The sequence below is a fragment of the Rousettus aegyptiacus genome, unplaced genomic scaffold (genome assembly GCF_014176215.1).
Source record: "Rousettus aegyptiacus isolate mRouAeg1 unplaced genomic scaffold, mRouAeg1.p scaffold_m13_p_3, whole genome shotgun sequence".
Classification (NCBI taxonomy): domain Eukaryota; kingdom Metazoa; phylum Chordata; class Mammalia; order Chiroptera; family Pteropodidae; genus Rousettus; species Rousettus aegyptiacus.
In genome coordinates this window covers 137,658,870-137,682,772 of record NW_023416306.1, presented here as the reverse complement: position 1 = coordinate 137,682,772, position 23,903 = coordinate 137,658,870, and the positions used below count along the sequence as shown (strand labels likewise).

Genomic DNA, 23,903 nt, shown 5'->3' with positions numbered 1-23,903 from the left:
AAAACCAAAAGTGGATATCATGTCACTTATGATTGATGAGCCACATAAATGTCTCTGAAAAACATAGTATCCTGGGGAAAGAAGGATTTAATCAATACTGTTTACCTGGTACTGAATCACAGAGAAAAGATCCTTTCTAGGGAACATTGTGTAGAGACAATATACTAAACACTATTATGCAATAATGACTTTAAGATAAATGTTTTTACAAGATACTTCTTACATATTTCTTGATGTAGGCCAAAGCATTATGTCAAAGTGTACATCAGAAAAGACAATTCTATACAGGGTACAATGTAGTCTTAGCACAAAACTACAATGATCTGGATTGGGCTGAGGATAAAATGTAGGATAGAGATATGGACAGACTGTACATCTTCAGGTAATCTTTCTGGCAATTAAGCTTTTGAATTTAACAGTTGAGAGTTTATTTTCTCTAATAACAATCTATAGTGTAGAAATTATACATTGTTTAGTAGACCAGATTCATATGCATGAACAATCAAATAGAGAGTAAAACTGGTAATTCTTTATGAAAGTTACAGGGCCTGAATAGAACAAGATGCTTGAATTTTAGACTTTCTGCTAAAGAGAGTTGAAGGAAGACCTATACAGAGAGATAATATCTAATTCACACTGATGCGTAAATATGTAATGTATGAGACATGTTTGAAATCCAAACAGCAAATGCTCTTTGTTTTTGTTAAATAAGAATGCTGCTACATTACAAGATTATGGAAAGCTGCCAAAGCAGCACTTGAGAAAACATATTGCTCTAAATAACTTTATTAGTTTACAAAACAATAAATTAAGTATCTATATAAGAACATGGACATGGAACAAAGAAACCTTAAATATGTAAGAAAATCAAAAGATGACAGAGCAGAAATAAACTATTCAAATTGACAGTAACATATTTAAAAAGCAAGTTAGAGTTGCTACTTTGAAAAAGAGAACTAAATCACAGCACTGTTCTAGGTGCTAAAAGAATAAAATAAAATGTTAAGAAAATTTAGTTAAGAGTTATTTTATTCTGGAGATGGAGAAGGGACCAAATTAAATTCCTAAAAAGGGGAAACATTAGAGCTATGCCTTTAAAATTGGGTAAGATAAGGACAAACATGTATAGAGCATTGGGAGCGGGGAAAGGCATTCCTAGAAGATGAAACAGCCTAAGGATATAGAGACAGTAAAGCATACTATGTGCGACTTAAAAATAAAGTAGGTCAGATTTGCTTAAGATAAATTATGGAGGACCTCATTATTATGAATATATAGAAGGAAGGAAAAATGAAAAGAGAAAAAAAAAAAAGACCCAAGTCTGGACCTTAAGGAAATGCTCTTAGGAATAGCAAGAAACAGTGTCAGTGTGAAAGTAAAGCAGGTAGATGGCTTAACAGACATTTGATGGCAGAATAAAAGAAATGGCCATTACAGTATATTGTTATAGAAGTCAAAAAACAAAAATGAACCTGGCGATTTTACAAGAAGAATATAAAAGCATGATGTATTCTTTGAATAAAGAAGCTTATAACCTAGTTAGGAAAGACCAAGAACTACATAAGAGTAAAAAATAATTAAATAATCTAGTATCTCATGTTATATTTACCTTTATATGTATATATTTGAACATGTCTCTCTGTAGTGTTGCTAGAGTCTGAATCTAGGTACTTTTTAAATTTAGGACTTAAAAAACATTAAAAAGTGAATACCTTTCATATGATAGTTAGGGGGAGATGTTTGAAATAATTCTGGAGGAGTTCCAGATGAACTTTTCTTCTCAGATTGGCAATTTTTCAATATTCAGAGAATTATCTATTTCAAAGCAAGTAAAACCAAACTTAGAAAGTTGCTAGGTATCCAGAAAAGAAGCCCTTTAAATTCTACCACATCTATTTATGCTTTATCGCTAGACAAGCAAGAGGTATAAATTCTATGGTGATGTTATCACACTAAGTGAAGATGTTGTTGCTATACTAAAAGATTATGTACCATAATAGTGACGGTATTATTCTTCACACTTAAACTGAAGCTAGAATTAGCCAAAATATTTAAATTTTAGGAACTTTCTAGAAATTGAATAAAATAATTTTCCATGTAAGATTAATAGGTGTGAAAGTCTAAGTCAGTCTCTCTCCCTCCCCCAACCTCTCCATTTCTCTTTCTCTCCCTCTCTTCCTCCCATTTATATATTATGTATTTTAAATATATTTCTATATTTATTCTACATTCTACTGATATGTTTAAAAAGTAAAATTAAAGTCTCCACCTAAATTTAAAGACAAGTTGATTACCATACATTTAATTATAATACCTTTCCTTATTAGGACTACTGTAAGACTAACAACAATATAGAAGTCTAAAAATATTTCAGAGAACTGTTCTGTTTAAGGATACTATCCTGCTTCATTTTAGGGAACAGGCAATGATGCCAAAATAAAGCAAGCTTGTGTATACATATAAATCCACACCCCGATATCCACAGATCTATACCCTCACACTCAATGCCACACATATACTGTGATGACCAATTTATGGCTCAACCACACTTTCAATCAACAACAGTAGAAACTTCAATGGTTCAGTTTGTCTTCTGCTTGCTTATCCAAAGTACAAGGAAAGGGAGAATCAAGCCTTTTATAAATTTAGTTTCATAACTAGCTATTTCAAATTTCACAGGGACTTCATATTATAGGGTGAAATAACATTTTCTAAACCTTTATACAAATAAACATCATTTCACTGGTATGACGTCTTAACATTGTTAACCCAAATGTATATAGACATAATCTGGTAAATCTGTTTAATGGCAATACTGCCATCCTTACTGAGGAAATATGAAGTTATTACTGTGGCTTTATATATTAAACTACTTGTGATACATTGAATAAATTCTGGTTTATTTAATTTAATTAGCCTCCAATGCAGAGGATATAAGTCACAGAAAATACCATCTGTTCAGTATAAGTTTCTTTTTTTAAAACCATTGTTTAGTAAGGGCCAACTTTTGAATACTTTTTAATTTCTTGTGACCATTCCTTTATGCTCAAAAATGTACCAACATTAGGAATACTTTTTAAAAATATAAGTTTTCCATTAAAATATGCTTCATATGATAAAGATTTGAACCTATATTTTCAAGTGAAAATTTAAGAGATATACTTACCTTTGATTCGAGGTAGACATTTGCTGATGACATTTTTGTAATTTTGCATATGTAACTAACTAAAGAGATGGCACAAAGAATAAACAGGCTATCATTAATTAATGCTCGAATAAACACAGTCCATTTCAACTGATTTTCTGGGACATCTCCATAGACTAGCATTGCACAAGTCAAGTTCACCACTAAAAAGAGAAGGCTTGCCAATATAAAGCCCAAATGCAATAGAATCCTGAAAGAAAAAGAATGAGCTTATTAGATGTTTTTAAAACTAATGAGAAATTAAATTCATTAGTGTGTTACTTTAGGTACAACAATTACTTCAATTTAAAATGTTTATAATTTCATTAAATATAAATTTAATAATCACTCAAAGTTAGGCTATCTTTGCTGTTATTAAATTAGCATCTAAAGCATTTAAAGATGGCATTAAACTTTAAAGCATTAATTTAAAATTATCTCATATAGACTTAAATTCAGTTGTCTCTACCAGGAAGAATAATAAAAGATTATTTTAATGCTAATTCAAGTAATCCTGAATTTTTCATTTTTATAACTACTAAGTATATTTTCATTGATCTTTTCATTCTAAAAATTACCAGGTTTTTATAATTTGCCTGGATAATTAATAAATTGTTTCTAAATTTAAATTGATCACTGATATTAATTTTAAGAGGTAAGGGAAATATGTTTTAAACAATGTTCAATTTTATGAACTTCTGATTATTCATAGCAAACGTTATTTTCAAACATGACTAAATTAGAACATAGGGACAGCAGACTTCCCAGCACTAATCAATACCTCGTCTTTCTATAAAGTTGCATATTTACTATGCATACAGAGCAACTCTGAGAACAAAATGCTACTTCCTCCTAAGAAAAATTAGACCACCTCATAAAAACCCTTCCGGGAAGGTGTGACTATCTGTATCAAGTAGCTGCAACAGCTACCTATGTTAATCCCGATACAGCTATATTATACCTCAAATTAAATATAATACAGAAATTTATTTGGCATCCTAATATCTTCTATCTTGGGTCACTTTCAATAGTAGAAATCATAAAATGTCGTTTGACTTTGTAAATAGTTTACATAAGGTAAATTGAAGTTAATGTGTAATCTGTAACAAACAATCTTTGTTAACTGTACATGCAAAGTACAAAGATTTTAATTTGGGAAGCCAATGTCACCCAGATAAATTTAATAAAAATAAATAAATAAATATTAAAAAGTTTAGTCCTTAACAGTCTCTCAGATTAAATAATAAAAAACAATAATTATACAGTTTGAAACCCAAAACAGATCTTGGAATTATCCATATATCCAGGTGATTACAATAGTCTAGATACCAAAGCATAGGGAGGTTAAACGAGTTGCAGAGTTGGCAAATTAGTGGGAGAAATGGCCTGAAACCCCAGTCTTCTGACTTCTCAGTTTAGCACTCCAATTTTTTAAGTTTAATTAGTACTGAAACATCACTTATTCTATGGAACTATACGATACATTCTTGCCCCCAAGCACCACAATCTAACTTTAGTGTTTGTGGACCCTACAAACACTACATCTGAAGTGGGACATTGGCAAAACAAGGTTAATATGACTGAAGGAAGAGTACTGTGGGTGACTCAATTCACTTCCTATGAATTAATCTTTCTACTGGCTTTTTCATAAAACTGCTAAGGCACCCTCAATCACCATGCCCTTCGACCTCGAGAACTCTACTGTGGAAAAAAGATCTTGCTACTCATGAAACTTACTTGTGTTTGTCAAGTTCAGTGGCGCATCTGACTTTACATATAACCTATAAAGAAAGTATAGAAAGAAAGTTTTGAAAGCATGCAATATTCTTAAATGTGTTTCGACTTTGTGTTTCAAACTATAGATAACAAGTAAAATTCAAATGTTAACAGTTGAACAACCTTGAAGCAAAAATAGGCAGGTTTTCAATGGCATAAAATAATAAATTAATAATTTTTATAGTCTTAAATTTAACTTTTTATCTTTAAAAATTTGAACAGAATTAATTCAGTTTAAACATTTTTTGAACATTTATTATCAGCCAGACATTGTGCTGAATGGCTCCCCACCTGTTCTAAACTTCATTATGCCACTCATGTTTTGTCCTAAAATGGAACTTCTTGCTATATGATTATGGCTGAGTGTTCTCCAAAGATTATTTTCCTCTACGATGAAATGAAGTAGTAAAAGGAAACAAGAGACCAAAAAATGATCACAAAGATATCTATTTATAAGCACATATCATATGCAAAAGGCAGGTCCTCAAATATCTGTTGAACAAAGTTATGTAGGTAAGTAAGTAGAATTTGAAATAAACATGGTAAATTTTGAGAGCATAGCATGGAAGGTCTCAATTCCTTACTGGTGAATTGGGACTTCATTATTTAGATAATGGAAAGATATTACAGGTTTTTATGTAGGCACTCTAAACTATGGAATTTCATTAGCCTGGTATCAATACTATAGACTAGAAAGACCCTACCTATTTCATAAGACTAATAAAATAGGGTATGAACTTTGAGAGCCTGGAAAGAGGCAAGTAAGAAATATTATAAAGAAAAACAGTGTAAGTACTTGATACGTTACTGATTTCATTCAAACATTTGCTGAGCACACACTATAAAAGGTGCTATGGATTCATAAATACGGTAACTGTTTTGGATCTTAAGGAGCTCAGTGTATAAAAGAAATAAACAAACTATTTTGACACAATGTGATATCAATGCAAAAGATGCTATCACAACATCTAGGATGGGGGAAAGACTAATTTAGTCTAAAAAATTTTAAGAGGCAAAAGGGGAAAGACTGTTTAAAGAGTTAGGGAGAATGAACAATAACAACGAACGAGCAAAAACAAAAGAAAAAAGAACTAAAAAAAACAAATAAAAACAAACAAACAAAAATAAGACAATCCAACAACAAAAAAATTAAAAAAAAAAAAAAGAAACCAAAAAAGTTAGGGAGCATTTCTCAAAAGAGGTTACATTTGAGCCAAGTTATGAAGGGTAAATGAGTGTTTGACAGGTAAATGCTTAAGCAAATATAGCAGCCTGTGTTCATCTATTCATATCTACTGTATCTTGGTTAATAGTATCACCATTTAGCAGAAGTTAGATGTAATACAGGAATCTAAAATATTATCCTATTAGTCTCTAAATTGTACCACTTAAATCATTCTCAGAGGTATCCATTTTCTCTGTCTCCATTACTACAGAGGATTAATACGATAGCCTTTTATTGTTTTTTGGTTTATTTATTTATTTTTTGCCCCCATTCTTAACTCCATCCATATCTTCAGAGGATAATTGTTCATTTTAATACTTTTCCTTTAACCTTGTCTCCAGTTAAAAGACTGTTGTTGAATTTAAGTGAGTCCACTCAACTATACTCTCAAATTTCAAATCTGAAGAACTAATAGAACAAGGGCCCCAGACACAATTTTTAAAAAATCAGGTCACAGAATTTATTCTTAGTTTTAAAATTTATTCCATACAGGCAGAAATATTGAGAAGGCAGGTAACTTTTAGAATATAAGAAGGAAATTAGAGTCATATGTAGAGGTGACAGCTGAAACTCAAAGTCATTTGAGGGAACAAATATGAATTTGAGAAGTCAACCTGTGATATGTTCACATTTAATAGTTACAGCACAAAAGCACAAAGAGTAAAGAAAAGAGAGATGGGCAAGGGAGAGAGATCTAAGAATCAGATTAGTCACAGAAAACAGTGGAGTAGTTTAGAGGTAAAAGGAAGAAAGTATAGCCCTTGTTAAATTCTGCAAAAAGTCAAGAACAATTTAAAAACCACTGAGTGGGTTACCAGTATGTCATTGGTACCTTGGAGAGAATAGTTTTCAGTAAATGACAGAGCAAAAGTACAAGGAGTTAATAGAAAGTAAGATAACAAAGGCAGTGAGTATAAACTATACTTGAAGATAAGAGAAACCTGGGAAATTTTGTGTTGGGAAACGATTCTCTGAATAATGCATGTTTCTGCATGGCCCAGGTCTTTTGAGCAAAGGGGTTTCCATGACAAACAACCCTGAAAACAAGATGTAGAGTCTACCTTAAGGTCAGAGGGAAAATTTTTTCCCTGACTAGTATAATATAGAGTACATGTCTATCCTTGGAGAAATTTCTTGGTGAAAATTTGCTTACATTCCAGAGTAAAGATAAGCCCTGTCTTTCTTCCTTATTTTGGAGTTCCTTTCCTATAACACACCCTGCTCCATGCACAGGTAACATCTGGCTCTCACTGTGTTGCTTTACGGGAATTGGGGCTTGGCACATAATGCAAGACACTACTTTGGTTGTTGTTTTTGTCATGAGTAATAAATGGCCTTTTTCTCTGACCCACGGGTCTTGTGTTTTCTGTCAGAATATGTTTAAAAAACTGTGACAAGCTAACCTGTTAGCGTACAGGTAGGGTAAAATCTCAGACCTTTCACAGTTTGATTTAATAATCTGCTGGTCAGAAACAAACTAGAGGGGGTCAAAGGGTAAATGGAAGAGAGTAGGAGAGTTCAATTGTTAAAGAAAGCTCTAGAACACACAGGTTAACCCTGAAAAGGAAGACAAATACTTCTGAGTAAACAAGGAAGAAAAGATAGTTGAAGGAAAACATGAAAGTCTGCAGAGAAAGTTTAAATAATCTACAAGTCTCTTTGTTAAAATAAATTTGGATATAGCATGGATACAGACATTTTTGATAAAGAAGATGAATGAGAACTTGGCAGATGGAGTCTATTTCTTTTCTAGTAAAGTGTAGGAGGCAAGGTCATATCCTGGGAAGGGATGTTAGATTTAAGCAATTGGAATATGGAAAACATTTGCAACACGTGAATAGCAGGGGTATAAATGAATATACTGTATGGAGAAGTAGAGAGGTCCAGGTAAAGTGAGGCAGCTGACAGTAGACACAGCCAGTAAGGTTTCCTGATTTTAAAATTGAAATAATTCTAATAGAAAAAAGGTTACATTATACAAAGTTCAAACAATGAGGTTGCATTTTCCTGTAATAATTTAGAACTGTAACACACGGAACTACTGGAGAGAAAGAAAAAGTAGGCGAGTTAACCATATTGGCACAGCAAAAAGTCAAGGGATGAGGAATACTAGATTGACTATTGGTTCTAAGTGGAAATGACATTAGCAGGGAACTAATTGAGTGAGGAAAGCAGAAAGAGTAAAGTAGTTAAAATATAGGATGAGAGTGAAAAACAGATAAAAGGATGAATTCAAAATATATAAAGAAAAAGTGAAGACACTAGTCGGAAAGAATTTTGCTTCATTCAAGAGCTGATCCAAAGGGTGGCCATGCTGTTGGGTGACTCAAATAGAAACGGAGAAAAGCTCTAAGCCCATGAATTGAGAGACATTGAATAGGTTATCAATATGGGTTTTGAAAAAGACCTTTATAACAGGAGACCAGGCCAGAAGAATGTGCTGATTCATACAGGAAAGTGGAAGTTATTATTACAGCCAATGATGACCTAATCAGATGGCATAGATTTCAGAGAGATGATGATGGTATCAGTAGTATAGGGAAACCTAAAATAGGCTGACTGTTCCCACAAATTGAGATGGAGGGCTTATAAGGCACAAAGTGTCATCTGGAAAAAAGCTCCATTTCAGTGACAGCATTTAAGAGGTTTAATAAAAAAGAGAATGGGGACAAGGTGGGAAGTAGGGTCCATAAGATTACAGGTCATGGGATGGGATAAATAACGAGTGTAAGAGGTTGCTGAGCAGAATAAGGAAATAATTAAAGGTCAGCTATTATGCAAGATTTTCAGACTATGTTACAATGCATCACATAAACACCATCTGGCACTTTAATCAAATTTAGATTACCTAGGGTTAAAAACAATCTGATATTAGTAGATTCCAAGTATTTTATAGAATTTAGCTAATAGGACATGACCCTGAGTAAAAAGAAATTAGTAAGATCAAAAATGTCAAGCAATTATATATTATTTGTTAAGACAGTGAAAGATAGTTCATGAAACACAATAAATGTGGACCTTAGGTAAACTTTTTGAAGAGTAAATGGTAAATAACATATATCTAAATGACTTTGTTGATGTCCATTTATGTCAGAAGAGCCTTATCTTTCGAAGTCTTTCTTAATACCAGGATAACCTGAATAAATGGGCCATCTATAGAGTGATATTATACTTTATTATAAAAGTATGAAGAATTATATGGACTGATGGCTATCAAATGTTTTTCATCATATAACCTACCTTTATATCATATACAACCTAGCAGTCCCTAATTTAGAAAACACTGATTTAGCATTTTTGAATTAATGAAGATTTTAACATACTGTTTATCACTAGAATACCTGATTTTAAAATATTTAATCTAAGTAATCTGAGATGATTTTTCCATTTAAAAGTGTAGACTTCCATATTTTTTCACCCTATATTTAGTTCCTCAAATAAAGAGGAAAAAGATGAGGATACAACAAACATTTTATTTGTAAATGTTGCCTAATGAAAGTTATTAATTAATACTGGTATCCCAAGGTTTGAGGAAGAGTTACACTGGAGTTGTATATCACTTGCTGTCCCCCATAGCATGTAGGCTCATGTTGCTTAGAGATGGTAGGGACTAAAATACTTATTAGAACAGATGATTTTCTATAGAATCTCTTTTTTTCAAGTTGATTTCCCACTTTTTAAAAATTTGAAATAGAAACTTAATTGGAGAATGTATCTATATAAAATTTGGAATTGATGCATAAATAAATGATGGTGAACATAATTTCTTCTTCATGGGAGATAGGCACATACAGCCAACTATGTAGATTGCTTTACAGAAGCAGTTATCCATAATTTCCATCTCAGTTGCTTAAATTCCTATGGAGAGTAGTACACCATTCCCAAGCTTACCATTGCTGCTGTGTGCATGTAAAACAATGATGCTTTTGGCTACTTTAGCTGTAAACTGAGGAGCCAGCCTTTTCTCAGATGTTCTCTTTCAATGCATATCATACATTTTATCTTTAAGAACACTTTTTAAAGAAAACCTTCTTAAATATTTTTTCTTTACAGCAGCCTGTTCTTTCTAGGATTCGAAGGATACTGTATCTTTTTTGTCTTTCTCTTGGAATACTAATACCTTTTTTTTTAAGTTTCTTCTCTCTGCTTAGTCTATTTTCTTTTGAGTTGCATAAAAATTATTTTTACATATCTAATTTTGTTCTCACCTGAAACTCCATTAAAACAATAGTAAAGAGATTTTCTTAACAGGCATAACCCCATATGCGTGAGTAGAATGGGAAAGGAAGCCAGAAAGTAGGTGGATGTGAGTGCAGAAAAGAATTAACATAGCAGGCCTGAGACTGCTATCCTTAGAAAAGCCTGCTTGTAAGGTTGGTCCTTGGTGGGCATTTGGGAACTTGGATTTTGAAAGGATTCTTACCATTCCCTGAATGATAAGGGTGTTTCACTGTGTCTAAACTGTTTGTGTAAACAATACTTTATATTCAACACCTGCTTTCCTTCTGGGAATCTGGAATTTGGGTATGTGTTGGCAGAGAGTGCTTACATGAATAAACTCCAATAAAAGACTTTGGCACAATTTCTAAAGACCTTCCTCAATAAATAATGTTTCGCATATACTGTCATAACTCGCACAGAAGGAATTAAGCATATCCTGTGACTCTACTGGGAGAGGACTCTTGGTAGCTTGAGCCTGGTTTTCTTTGGACATTACTTCATCTCTCTTTTCCCTTTGCTGATTTCACTCTGTCATTTCACTGTAATAAACTTTAATCATGAGTGTAACAAATGCAAGTTTTTCTAGCAAATCATCAAGGCTGAGGGTGGTCCTGGGGACTCCAGTACAATGTGTGTTTATCTGAGAAAGATAAATCTCAAGCCAATTGTGAGGAGGGTTGCAAACCAACCTGATGTACATTTCAGAATCTTCAAAAGGTGCAGGAACCAAGAGAACCAAGTACCACTGAAACTGAAAGGTGCAGGTGACTGAAACAGAGGTAGATGAACGCTGTTTAAGAGCAGTTAAATCCCTAAATTTCTTTCCCTAGTCCATGCCCTGGGCAAATGCCCCTTATTCTTCCTGGCAGATATCTAAGTATTTATTCTCTGGAGAGTCTATTCTGCCCTGGAGTATGACAGTTAGATGCCAGGTCCAGCTGATAGTTTGGCACCATACTAAAAACAAGGAGATTAGTGATGAATACCACGTATAGAGAGTTTCTCTTGCCTCAATCCTCTTCTTTGATTAGGTTCTCAAAATGCAGTAAATTAGACTTCCATTTTCTGAAGAATTAGAGTATTTACTCCCCAAGGAAACTGATCAGCGAAAAGACCTAAATATATCTGCATCAGGGGTTCCCTAACAAATTGTCCAGCCAGATCACCCTACATGCTTAAAGCTTCCACTTTTATTTATGAATATACAGCCAAGGATAACCAGATAGCTTAAAAATTTTTAATGAAAAAGAGATTAAAATATAGAAAAAAAGAAATCTGTACAAAGAGAAAAAACTTAACAAATGAAACTCTATCCTTAACAGACTCAGATACTATATTTATGAAACAAAAACAAGATGCTATTAATAAAAAATTTTGAATAAAAAAGAGCTAATAGAAATGAAACATGCTAATAGGAATGAAAAATTCAGGAGAAGGGATGGAAGTTGGGGAAATTTCCCAAAAATGTGGAGCCAAAAGGCATACAAAATAAGGAGAAAAGAGATCAGAAAAAGATCTGTCTTGGAGGTCCAACTTTCAAATGTTCAGAGTTCCAGAAAGAAAGGAGAGAAAATTAATAAAAAAGTTAAGAATATTTCCCCAAATTAAAGGATACATGTGACTCAATTGAAAGGGCCTGTTCAATGCCCAGCAAAATGGATAGAAAACAAACCCATATCAAGAGACATCATTTCAGAACACTAGGGTCAAAGAAAAATCTAATAGTTTTTAATAAGAAAAAAAAAAACAAGTCACATGCAAAGGATCAAGAATCAGAATGGCTTTCAAACTTCAATAAGAACACTGAAAGTGGAGCAATACCTTAAAAATCTCCAGGGAAAATTATCTCTAACCTAGAACTCTATTGCTGCCTAAACTATCAATCAAATATGACAGTAGAATTAAAATATTTCAGACATGAAAAACCTCAAAAAATTACTTACCAAGTACCCTTTTTCAAGGTAATACTAAAAAATTACTCCAACGAAACAAGGTATGCAGTGAAGGATTAACTCAGCAGGCCCTAGTTGTCTAAACATTGCACATTCCAAAGAAAGACCTGGTCATTTCCTCGCTCTAGGAAGATAATTTGTAAACCCTTGAGATAGGCTGCCTAAGAGTACCTTTGTGTGCCTGGGGCCTTGGGCCACACTTAATGGTCTATGCTAATGATGTAATTTATGGTGGAGGCCCTGGACCAGGTGGTATCAGTTTGACCTTTGTAGAGTCCGGAGACTAAGTAACTAGTCAGCCATGAAGGCACTCCATTGCTTACATGACTGACCCCCAATAAAAACCTTGGACACTATGTCTCAGGTGAACTCTTCTGGTTGTCATATACTGTTGCTAGGAAAATAAGTGCTGCCTGTAAGACTGCTGGGAGAGGACAATGGGAAGCTTTTGCCTCATCTCTCCTGGACTAAGAGAAACCTTAGAGATGTAATTCAATAACTTAATTTTACAAATGACAAAGCTGAGCTTTAGAGATTAAGTGGATTGTCCAGAAACGCACAGGAAATTAAAAGGATTAAAACCCAGGTGTCCTGATTCCTAATTCAAGGCTCATAGGTGTCCTCGTTTTCTCTGATATATTTGTACATTTAGATCTTCCATGGTATATAAAGTTAATTCCCTAAATTTTAAGGTGGCAAATACTACTTTATTAACAGTAATGCCACTACCTGTTAGTTATTCAAGATTTGCAGAATGAACATGCACAAGAAAAATATATTCAGAAATCACATTTTCTGTTTAGTAAAAGGTAATGTTCTAGAAGCAATTTAATAACTTCATTTTACATTGTTTTGCTGAATATCAAGTACCTTTACCATACCCTTTATTTAAATAGAAGTATAGTTTTAAAAAAGCATAAATATCTAAATTATTCAGGAATGAAATATTAATTTTATAAGTGAGAAGAAAAATCTGTGAGCTTTCATTATTGAAAATCAGCCTGAAATAAAACAGATTACTATGGACTGTTCATTAGTTTCCTATAGAGAGTTCTTTGAAGATAAGTTAACATTAAGGAATACACGGGATTTATTTCTGAACTGAATCTCATGCATTATAAATTTAGACTCTAGGAAACTGATTTAAACTGAATTTCTACTGAAACTTTTCTAATCTTTAAAGTTTTTCAAACATTAAATCCCCCATTGTATTTACTGATTTTTCATAAAATCTTTCATGCTTTTTTTTTCCTTTCATGCTTTTTGAACTAGGAAGATAGCAGAATTGCTTTTTGTAAAGATAAAGCCAGATTCAATAGAAAAAGTCTCACTGATAATGGTGTAGAAACAAAGGGCAGAATGTTTCAGAAGTATTAGAATATCACAGGGGAGAAAGAAGCAGAAGGAATGCTGCTTATGTTCTTTTCATATTGATTTTTTAAGGACAATAACAGCTTGGATGTAATCAGTGATGATCACTCACATTAGTTTAAAACATGCTAATTCCGGTGTGTGAAAGAAAGTTCCCTAGTGTACATGCTATCACCTCAAACCAACCCAAGTGTTTCAATCAGCAATTAGACAAAGTCCTATAGAATAGCTGAGAAAAGAGCACAAAAGTTTAAGAAAATATTACTTAAGCATTTTTATAGTGAGACTAAAGCTAAAACACTGTAGTGTGTGATCATTATGCTAATGAAAAATGGCAGCTAAAATTGAATTTTTGTAAAAAGATAGAACGTACAGATTTGACATCTTATTTTATAAAGTAGATGATCCTAAATATTTCAGTATTTATTTACATCCTAAACTTTGATTAGTTTTAACATGACATGTGTAACTTTTTAAAATTGGCATTCATGTCTCGGAGACAGAATTTAGAGACACTGTATTAGATCTCAGAACTAGGTCACAGAGTCTTTATTAACCCTTCAAATTCTAGATTGATTTATTAGTGTCAGACTATGAGATTTAAAGGTGTCTTAGATATCACTGACATGAACCACTTTATTAATTAAAGAACTGGCCCAGAAAAATAGCGATCTGGCAAATAACAATTAGCCAAATAGATTAGAATTTGAACTAAAACTCAGATCCCCAAACTCCTAGTTCAGGGCTATTGATGAAATTATACTACTTTAAACACATCCCTTATCAAACTTAAAATAAAACTATAACAAGGACATTTAATTTATAAAAATCTGTCTTTATTTAAAACAAAATTAGATGAAAAGTCTAATTTCCAAGTTAGAGATTCTGATTTTATTTGTGGAGCTGGAGAGAAAGCAGCTTTTCTTTTAAATTCTTTTACTTCACCACGAATTTACATAAACATCCAAATCGTTAAGCCCTAACCACATATATAACAGTGCCAGGTGCTGAAGAACATGTAGAATTTCCTTCAAAATAAATATACAATAGTGGCTGACCTAAAGCAATGTAGCAGAGGAAGGCAGACATTGATGGTATAGCATGTAATGAATGGTACTTTCTCTACATTTGGTTAGACTTAGAACACCATAAATTTTCCATAAGTTAAGGTGTAAATTACTCAGAGTTCACTTTAACTAATGTTGTTGAGTATTAAATGTAATTCAGTTTTGTTACATGGAAATTATAAGGACAAGATTGTGTTGATTTGTTTTATTTCTCTAAGGAAGATAATAGAGAAGTAGAGAGAGAGGAGGGGAAGATACAAATTAGGAGCTCTTGGGTTGGGTCTTATCCACAAAATTGTTTGGCTTAGTCACTGTTAGTCTATAGTATTATTAACAACACTTTGATACACTGTCATTATTTAAAAGTAGATTTCTTATTTTTAAAATCTGACTTCTGATTTCTCTTGAAAAATCAGGTGATGTGGCAATGCCATCTTATAGGTAGAACTAAATTGATGTGGCTGTCCTCTTTAGATACATGCTCTTTAGTTCACCAGAGTAACCACCACTTCCTATTATCTCTCAAATGGTAGTATCCACCAGGACCCTCTAGATATTTGAAGGACCCTCTAGATATTTGAGTTTGAGATTCTTGTTTTAAAGCAAACATTTTTTTTAAAAGGGAGAGGGCAGATAAGTAGAAAAAAAGAAAAGAAGGGTAAAGTTCTGCTGTAAAATTATACATTCAGGGATTCCTCGATCCCAGGATATATGGGCTATGAACAAGAGCTTCGTTCATTCAATAAATATTTACTAAACACCTTCTACATGCCAGGTATTAACTAACAGGTACTAGGGATACAGAAAGAACAGACTGGGCCTCTCTTCCTATAATGTTTACAGTCTAGTAAGCTCCCACAGAAACCACACAAATATACAACTATGAATGTGCAAATAACATGAAGGAAAGGAGCATAATGCCTGAGAGTCTGTAATTTTGGAATCTAATCTAAATGGAATTGGGTAAAGGCTTTCCTGAAGTGTCATGCTGGAGCTGATAGCTGACTCAGCAAAGAAGGAAAGAACATTTTAAGTAGTGGAAAAAGAATATGGAAAGGCTCTGTAGCAGAAGAGAACTGGCAAGTACAAAGTCCTAAAAGAATGCAAGTTTGGCCAGAGGGGCAAAGAACAAGGAGGAGCACAGTATGAGATGAAGCTGGAACCATAAGTATCTTGAAGTATGTACAAAAGTTTGTGTTTAGTCTAAGAGTAACCAGAGCCAATGGAGGAATCTAGGGGTGGAAACTTTATAACTAATTAGATTTTTGTTTAATAACTCTGGCAACAGTGTGGAGAATAGACTTGTGTAGCCAGAGAATACAGACACAGCCAACTAGGGGGCTAACTACCATAGACTAGGCAATAGATGGTAGTAGCTTGGACCAGGCATTGTGGAAGGGGAGAAGTGCATGAACTTGAGATGTTAGGAGGCAACATGGACAGGATTTGGTAATGGAGTTAATGAAGTATGAGGGAGAGGGCAGCACTGACAACTCATAGGTTTCTGAACTATATAAATAAATAGCAGTGCATTACTGAATTGGGGAAACAAAAGAGGAAGATCAGGTCTTGGGGGAGACAGGTGTGTGGTAGGGAGCGAGAAGGAAAGATCGTCAGCTCAGTTTGGAACATGTTGAATCTGAGGGTTTCAGATATCCTCAAGGAGATATCAAGTAGGTGTAAAATATAGAAAGGCAGAGCTCAGAAGAGCAGTCTGTGTTAGGATCATAGATATGTGTGTGAGTCATCTGCTTTTAAGTGACATGATGCATGAATATGGATGCAATCATTTGGGAAGAACAGGTGGCCAAGGCTTAGGTCTTGAGAAACTTCTACCTCTGATAGCAAGGCAGAGGCAGATAAACTTGAAGAGAATCTAGCTTAAGAAAGTTAAAAAAAAAAAAAAATCCAGGACAGTGCGCTAGCCAGTGGAAGTGTTAGGGAGACAAATATGAAGTTAATGGCTGTTGAGAGATTAGTTTGGGTGAGAAGTAAAAAATGTCTAATGAATGTTGACATGAAGGTCACTGTGAGCCTTAGGCAATAGTTATTTTGGTAGTGATTGGGCAGAGGCACATCAGCGTGGATGGAGAAGTGAGATGGAGAGCATGTGTGGGCCGCCCCTGAAAGTTGATTATAAAAAAAGGTAGGGGATGGCTTTTGGCTTTTGTCAAGTCTCTTGTATTGTATGTTTTCTATTTTATTAATCTCTACATTCATTTCTTCCTGTTTGTTTCCTTTGGGTTTATCCTATTTTCCTTTTCCTAACATAAATTGAATCCTTAGCTTGTTAAATTTCTGGATTTTTTCTATTGTAAACATTTAAAGTTCTAGATTTGCTTCTGTATGCCAACTTAGCTGCTTCATTCGAGTTCTAATATACAGTATTTTTATGATCATATTCCAAGTTTTTTCTAAATTCCATTGTGATTTCTTCTTTAATCATGTGTTAAGTGTTTTAAAATTTTCCAAATAAACTTCGCACATTATTTTCGTTACTGAATTCAAACAATGCTTCTGGAGTAAAAGAATGAAATCCCAATTCTTTGAGATTTAATATTAATAGGTAACAATCAACATATGCCAGGTACTTCTAAAGATTTTATATGAATTATATTATTTAGTCCTCAGAAAGATGCTATGAAGGAGGCACTATTATCATTCTCATTTTTTATAGATGGAGAAATAGGCAAAGAGAGGTTAAGTAATTTACCCAAGTAAATTTACAAAGTTACACAGAGTTGATAAGTGATAAGGTCACATTTTTTAGATTTCTTCCCAACCTCAGGTTTTACTCTTGGAGTAAATTACAAACAGAGCTTTGTACTGTGTGTGTGTGTGTGTGTGTGTGTGTAGGGGTCAATTTCATTAAAGTATAATATATTTATAACATACTGCATATATTTAGGGTGTACAATTTGATGGGTTTTGCCATTTGTATACAATCTGTGAAACCACTATAATAATCAAAGACAAAACATTTCCATACTCATTAAATTTCATTCTGCCCCTTTATTGTACATCCTCCCTTCTGCCCCATGCCCCAGGCAACTGGTGATTTACTTCTTGTGATTGTAAGTTAGTTGGCATTTTCTAAAATTTGATATAAATGTAATGATATGGTGGGAGCTCATTTTTGTCTGACTTCTTTCATTCTGCCTGATTTTTAGATTCATCCATGATGTTGTGTCTATCAGTAGCTTGTTCTTTACTTTTAGGGCTAAGTCATACTCCTCTGTATGGATATACAATAATTTATCCCTTTGTTTTTGATGGACATTTGGGTTAAATTCTATTTGGGGTGATTGTGAATAAAGATACTAAGAACATTCACATTCAAGTTTATGTATGGATATATGCTTTCATTTCTCTTGGGTATCTAAGGCTATAATGGCTATATTTTATGTCAAGTTTATGTTTTACTTTTTAAAAACTATCAAACTATTTTTCTAATATGGTTATAAAACTACATTCAGTGTATGTGTTCTAATTAATCTGCATCACTGACAATACTTGTATAGTCTTTTTAGTCTTTCTAGTCAATATTTAGAGGTATCTCATTATAGTTATAATTTTCATATTCCTGATGACTAACGATCTTGAGCAGCTTTTTATGTTTCTTGGCCATGCGAGTAAGTATCTTTTGTGAAAGATAAAATATTTTGTCAATTTTTATTGAATTTTCTTATTATCAAGTTTTAAGAGTTCTTTATGTATATTGAATATAATTACTTTGCCAGATACATGTAATTCAAATATTTTTTCATAGTCTGTGGCTTGCCTTTTCATTACTGTTTTGCAAAAAAGCAAACCTTTTTATTTCGATAAAATCTCATTTGTCAATTTTGGTTCACACTTTTTGTTTCTTGTCTGATAAATCTTTTTCTCCAAGGTAACAAAGATTTTCTCCTATGTTCTTCTACAAGTTTTAGCTTTTATATTTGGGTCTATAATCCATATCAAGTTGATTTCTGTGGCTGGCATAAGGTAAGAATCAAGAGGTTATATATTTTTAGGAATTTATCTATCTCTTATAGGTTATCCAGTTTGTTGGTATATAATTGTTCATTGTAGTCTGCTATGATCCTTTTTATTTCTGGTTATCATTTTTTCTTTTTTCCTTAATTAGTCTAAGAATTTGTCAATTTTCTTTACCCTTTCAAAAAGAACCCTCTTAGTTTCATTGATTTTTTTATTGTTTTTCTATTCTCAACTATGTTTATTTGTGCTCTGATCTTTGTTAGCTATTTCTTTCTGCTAATTTTGGGCTTAGTTTGTTCTTTTTCTAGCTTTTTCAGGTGAAAAGTTAGGCTGTTTATCTGAATCTTTCTTCTTTTTTTAATATAGGTATTTATTAACTCTTACTACTGCTTTTGCTGCATCTCATAATTTTTGTGATGTGAGTTTCTTGTGAGTCTCCATAGAATTCACCTATGGAGATTTCCTGTTGCTAGCTTCCTCAGGTTCCCTGATGCTGTATTCCTCAGCCCCCTGTAGGCAGGGCAGACTATGTTACCGCAGAGACCTTTAACATTATGTTTCCTGATGACTTCAAAATCTTCAGACTTTCCTAGAAGATCCCTAATAATATTGCTTATTTTCTTCCAAGAAATGCTGATATTGACCAGGTGGTATCCTTAGCTGCACCTAGAGGGCAAGTAAATATAGAACAAAACTTTCTTAATAATAAATTGAATACAAACACTGCTTATTTTGGAAACCTGATCCAAAGACTAGCCTCTGAATCATAACTACGAGGTAGTAAAAGGACGAAAAGATTATGCAGTGGTCAGAACATTATTCAGATGGGACGCTTGGAATTTCTTTCTGTATTCACTAATGTATTGTACCCACAGTCTTATATCACTATATAAGATGGAAACTTAAAGGAGATTTATATTAAGTACTTTTAGATTTTGGGGTAATATTAACTACATGTATTGTACATTAGGACAGTGTCTGATATGAAAAAGGTAGGTTTTCTCCTGTGCTGTCGGCATATGTGTGCATATATGTACATATGACTGTATTTTAAAAAATTTTATACATTTTGGATTAACATCTTTGTGTGTATGTAAAAAACAGTTGTTGTTGTTGTTTTTTTTTAATACAGAGATAAAAAGAAAACAATGAATGAGTTATAGTCTATCCACCCATGTAACCCCTGTTATAATACTGTTTTACCTTTAAGGGTAGAAACATAAAACAGCACAGAATGGTACAAAATGAAAAGTAAAAGTCTCTCACATCCTTCCCCTACCCTTCATCTATCTAAAGATAACCACAGCTAACAGTATTTTATAATTCCTTTGGAGGACAGAAAGGAATTGCAATAGACTTGAGTACACTTTTCCCTCCTCTCATTGATGCACTGTTAAATACTCCCTCCATTTAAAAAAAATTTTCACTAGTATATCTTAGAGACCTTTCCATGTCAGCACATATGTACATATCTGTATGCATGTACTTTAGTGGCCATCTGGACATGCTATAATTTGATTGATGGACGCTTGGGCTGTTTTGGGTTTTTTGCAATTACCAACTATTCCATGCTGTAATTAAAGTGTATTTTTCCCTCTACCATTTTTCTCCAGTTCTGGGCATCATCAGGCATTTTAATTTTTGCTATATCATGTATGAAAAAAATGGCATCTTAATCTTTGTGTTTCCTTAATTATGAATGAGATTAAAGCATACTTTCATATATTTTCATCTTTTAACTCATTTCCCGTTTAGAAAAAAAAAAGTGCAGCTCACTGCCAGCGTTAATTTAATTTTACATAAACACTCTCTTTGAGGCTGAAGTAAATCTGACTGATTTTCAATGAAAAAATGAAAACTGTTCTTGGAGTTATTGCTAACAGAACTTGTCTCTAATCCTAATGTAACAGAAATGTATATGATGATCAGTATTTAATAATATTTTTTGTGTGGTAAATTTCAAAGCATTGAACAACACAAAGTGGAACATCTCGGATTTGACATTTTCAGAAATCAAGAATTACTTATTTGGGGCAGTGAACACACGCTATCTATATCTATATCTATATCTATCTATATATATATAAAATAGATCACATATGTATGTATGTATATATATACCTTACTGTTAAATTGTACACCTGAAACTACCTGAAACTTACTAGATTTTATTAACCAATGTCACCATAATAAAAATAAATGTGATGTTGTAAAAAAAAAATTACTATATTTTATAAATGGAAATACCACTACTAAAACCAGAATACTATAAATAGATGTTACTTGTTTCCAAAGACTATCAACATAGTCTTTGTGTGATGCAAAAATAATAAAAGTGAGATATTTCGTGGCAAACTTTGGGGGTAAAATTGGGACTGTAATCTGCAAGTTATTTCAGGGTAAATGCTGCAGTTCCCAGTGCCACCAGTGAGTATTCTCTGGGCAAACAGGAAATGGGTTAAAAACAATTTTCCCCTTTTAAACTGACTATTCCCATTTTTTTCTATTGGCTTTCCTTTGTAATAACATGTATGATTCTTAGTAAATTAAACTTTTTTGCTTTTAGTAGGCATTGCAAATATGTTTTCCCAGTTTGTTGGCCATTAGACTTACTTTGATTTTTTTGTGTGTGATACATAAGTTTTAAAATTTATGTACTCAGACTTACCAGTCTTTTTTCTTTGTCGCTTTTGGGTTTATGTCCTTTCAAAAGATCTTTTTTGGAATACAATTTATCTAAGTTTTTTTCTGAAACTCTTTTGTTTTCATGTCTTTGCTCCACTTGGAATTTGCTTTTTAACATCCTTTTATTTTATAAAATTAGTAAATTTTCACTGCAAAAATGTGAAATATATTTTGTAATATGGTTTATATTCTTTTTACTATTAAAATGGCAATGAAAGGGAAAAAATATAGTGAGTTTCTTATAGACAACATATAGTTGGGTCTTTAAAAAAAATCCATTTACCCTCTCTATGTCATTTGGTTTGGGAGTTTAACCATTTACATTCAAAGTAACTGATAAGAAAGGATTTACTACTGACATTTCATTTTTTTTCCTATTAATTCTTGTAGTTCTTTGGTCTTTTTATCTCTTTGTGCTTTGTTGTTTTTATATTGCTATGCTTTTATTTCTTTTCTTTTTTTGTGTAATTTCTATATAAGTTGTGTGTGTGCACACATATGCGTGTATTTGTGTAACCTATGGGCCTTACAAAGTATCTTATGTCCATTTTAAGTTGAAAAAAAATTAAGTTCAACTGCATACAAAAACTCTACATTAACCTCTCTTGCCAACACTTTGTTATTGTCCTGTTTTATATCTATTTACCTTGTGTATCTTTTAACATATTTTATTATTTTTGTACTTTTTCTAAACTTTTATACTAAAAGTGACTTATTCATCATGGTTAAAATAATACAGTATTCTGTATTTGTCTAAAATTTACCTTTCCCAATGAGTTTCATACTTGTACTATTGTGTTACTGTTGAGCATCCTTTTGTTTCAACTTCAAGAACTCTCTTTTGCATTTCATGTAAGGCAGGTTTAGTGGTGATAAATTCCTTCAGTTTTTATCTAGGAAAGTCATTTTCCATTTTTGAAGAGTAGTTTTGCAGAATATATTATTCTTGGTTGGCAGTTTTTACTTTCAGTATTTGAAAAAGATCATCCTACAAGATGATCTTTTCTGGCCTACAAGATTTTTGCTGAAAAATCTGCTTATACTCTTAGAGGGCTTCCCTTGCATGTGACAAGTCTCTTTTCTCTCTGTTTTCAAAATTCTTTTTGTCTTTGACTTTTGACTTGATTACAATGTCTCAGTGTGGATTTCTTTGGATTCTTCTTTTTTTGTTTCATTTGGCTTCTCAGATCTGGATGTCCATTTCCTACCCCAGGTCTGGGAAGGTTTTGGCCACTATTTCTTTGAGTAAGCTTTCTGGTCCTTTATCTATCATGAAAATCAATGTAGATATTGGTCTTCTTGATGGTGTACCATTAAATCTCTCTAGCTTTGTTCATTCTGTTTTTTGTTCTTCTGATTTCCAATGACTTGTCTTTGAGTTCATTCTTTCTTCTATTTAATCTTTTGATGAATCCCTGAATTTTTCACTTTTTGTATTCTTTAGCTCCATGGTGTATGTTTTGTACTTCTTAATATTTTCTCTGTTGAAATTCTCATGCTTTGTTAAAATTATTTCTGCTTCATTTTCTTGACCTTGGTTAGCATCTTTAGGAGTTATTTGGAATAATTCTGTAAAGTAAATCATATAACTGAAAGATTAGGGTTTCTGGAGATTTTCTTACTTTGTTTGGAACACCTTTGTCTAATTCTTCATTTTCCTTGACTCTCTGTGTTGGTGTCTGTGCATTAGGCAAAACAGGCACCTCTCTCAAAGACTAGTCTCATAAAGGAGAAGGCCCTCACCAGTCAGTTTGTCCAGAGATTCTGGGGAGTTCTACCCTTTCCCTTCCCAAGAAGCAGGAAGTTTTTTATTCTGGTTCGTTCACTCTCTGCTGAGTTGAGGGAGAAAGGAAGCTATATCATCTATCTGTTCAAATTGCTGTTTCTGTTCTCCCCCAGGTGGCTAGACTGTACTGGACCTGTCAGAGCTCCAAGACTGACAAGACAGAAGCATGACCTCAGTGGAGGAGGGCTTCCTAGGAAAAGTTGGGCTGCTTGATGTGCAAACCAATCTCTTCCCTCCACTGGGAGGAACTAAGAGCTAGGAAGTCTCTTCCCAATTGTATGGTACTATACTGGGTCAGAAACTCTGGTAAGAGGTTGTCTCTAATCTACCATTTTGGGTGATTTTGATTTTGTATTGACCTGGGGTGCAGGAGCCTTTCAATTAGTTTCTGAATTTCTCACAAAGAAAATTTGCCTTTGAATTGTTGCTGAATTGATATGTTTTCAGGGGGAGAGTTCATGGCTTCCTACTCCGTCTTGCTGATGTCACTCTCTCAACATGGCTTTTATTTTACTCTTATTTTTCATAGTTTCATTGTGGGTAGAATTTTAGATTGCTGGTTATTTTGTCTCAGCATTTTGAAGACATTTCTCTGTCTTCTGGATTCCTTAGTTGTGAATGAAATGCCAATACTCAAACTAATTTTTACTCATTT

At 33.1% G+C, this 23,903-nt stretch overlaps 1 protein-coding gene across 1 annotated transcript in view; it reads right to left on the bottom strand.

Moving 5' to 3' along the window:
- GPR137C (G protein-coupled receptor 137C) overlaps positions 1–23,903 on the bottom strand; it is a 50,343-nt gene that overhangs the window by 19,608 nt on the left and 6,832 nt on the right. Inside the window, exons 2-3 of the mRNA XM_016120814.2 lie at positions 4,922–4,965; positions 3,167–3,395 (exon numbers count right to left, since the gene is read on the bottom strand). Of these exons, the coding sequence (XP_015976300.1) occupies positions 3,167–3,395; positions 4,922–4,965 (273 nt within the window). The remainder of the gene's footprint in view (positions 1–3,166; positions 3,396–4,921; positions 4,966–23,903) is intronic.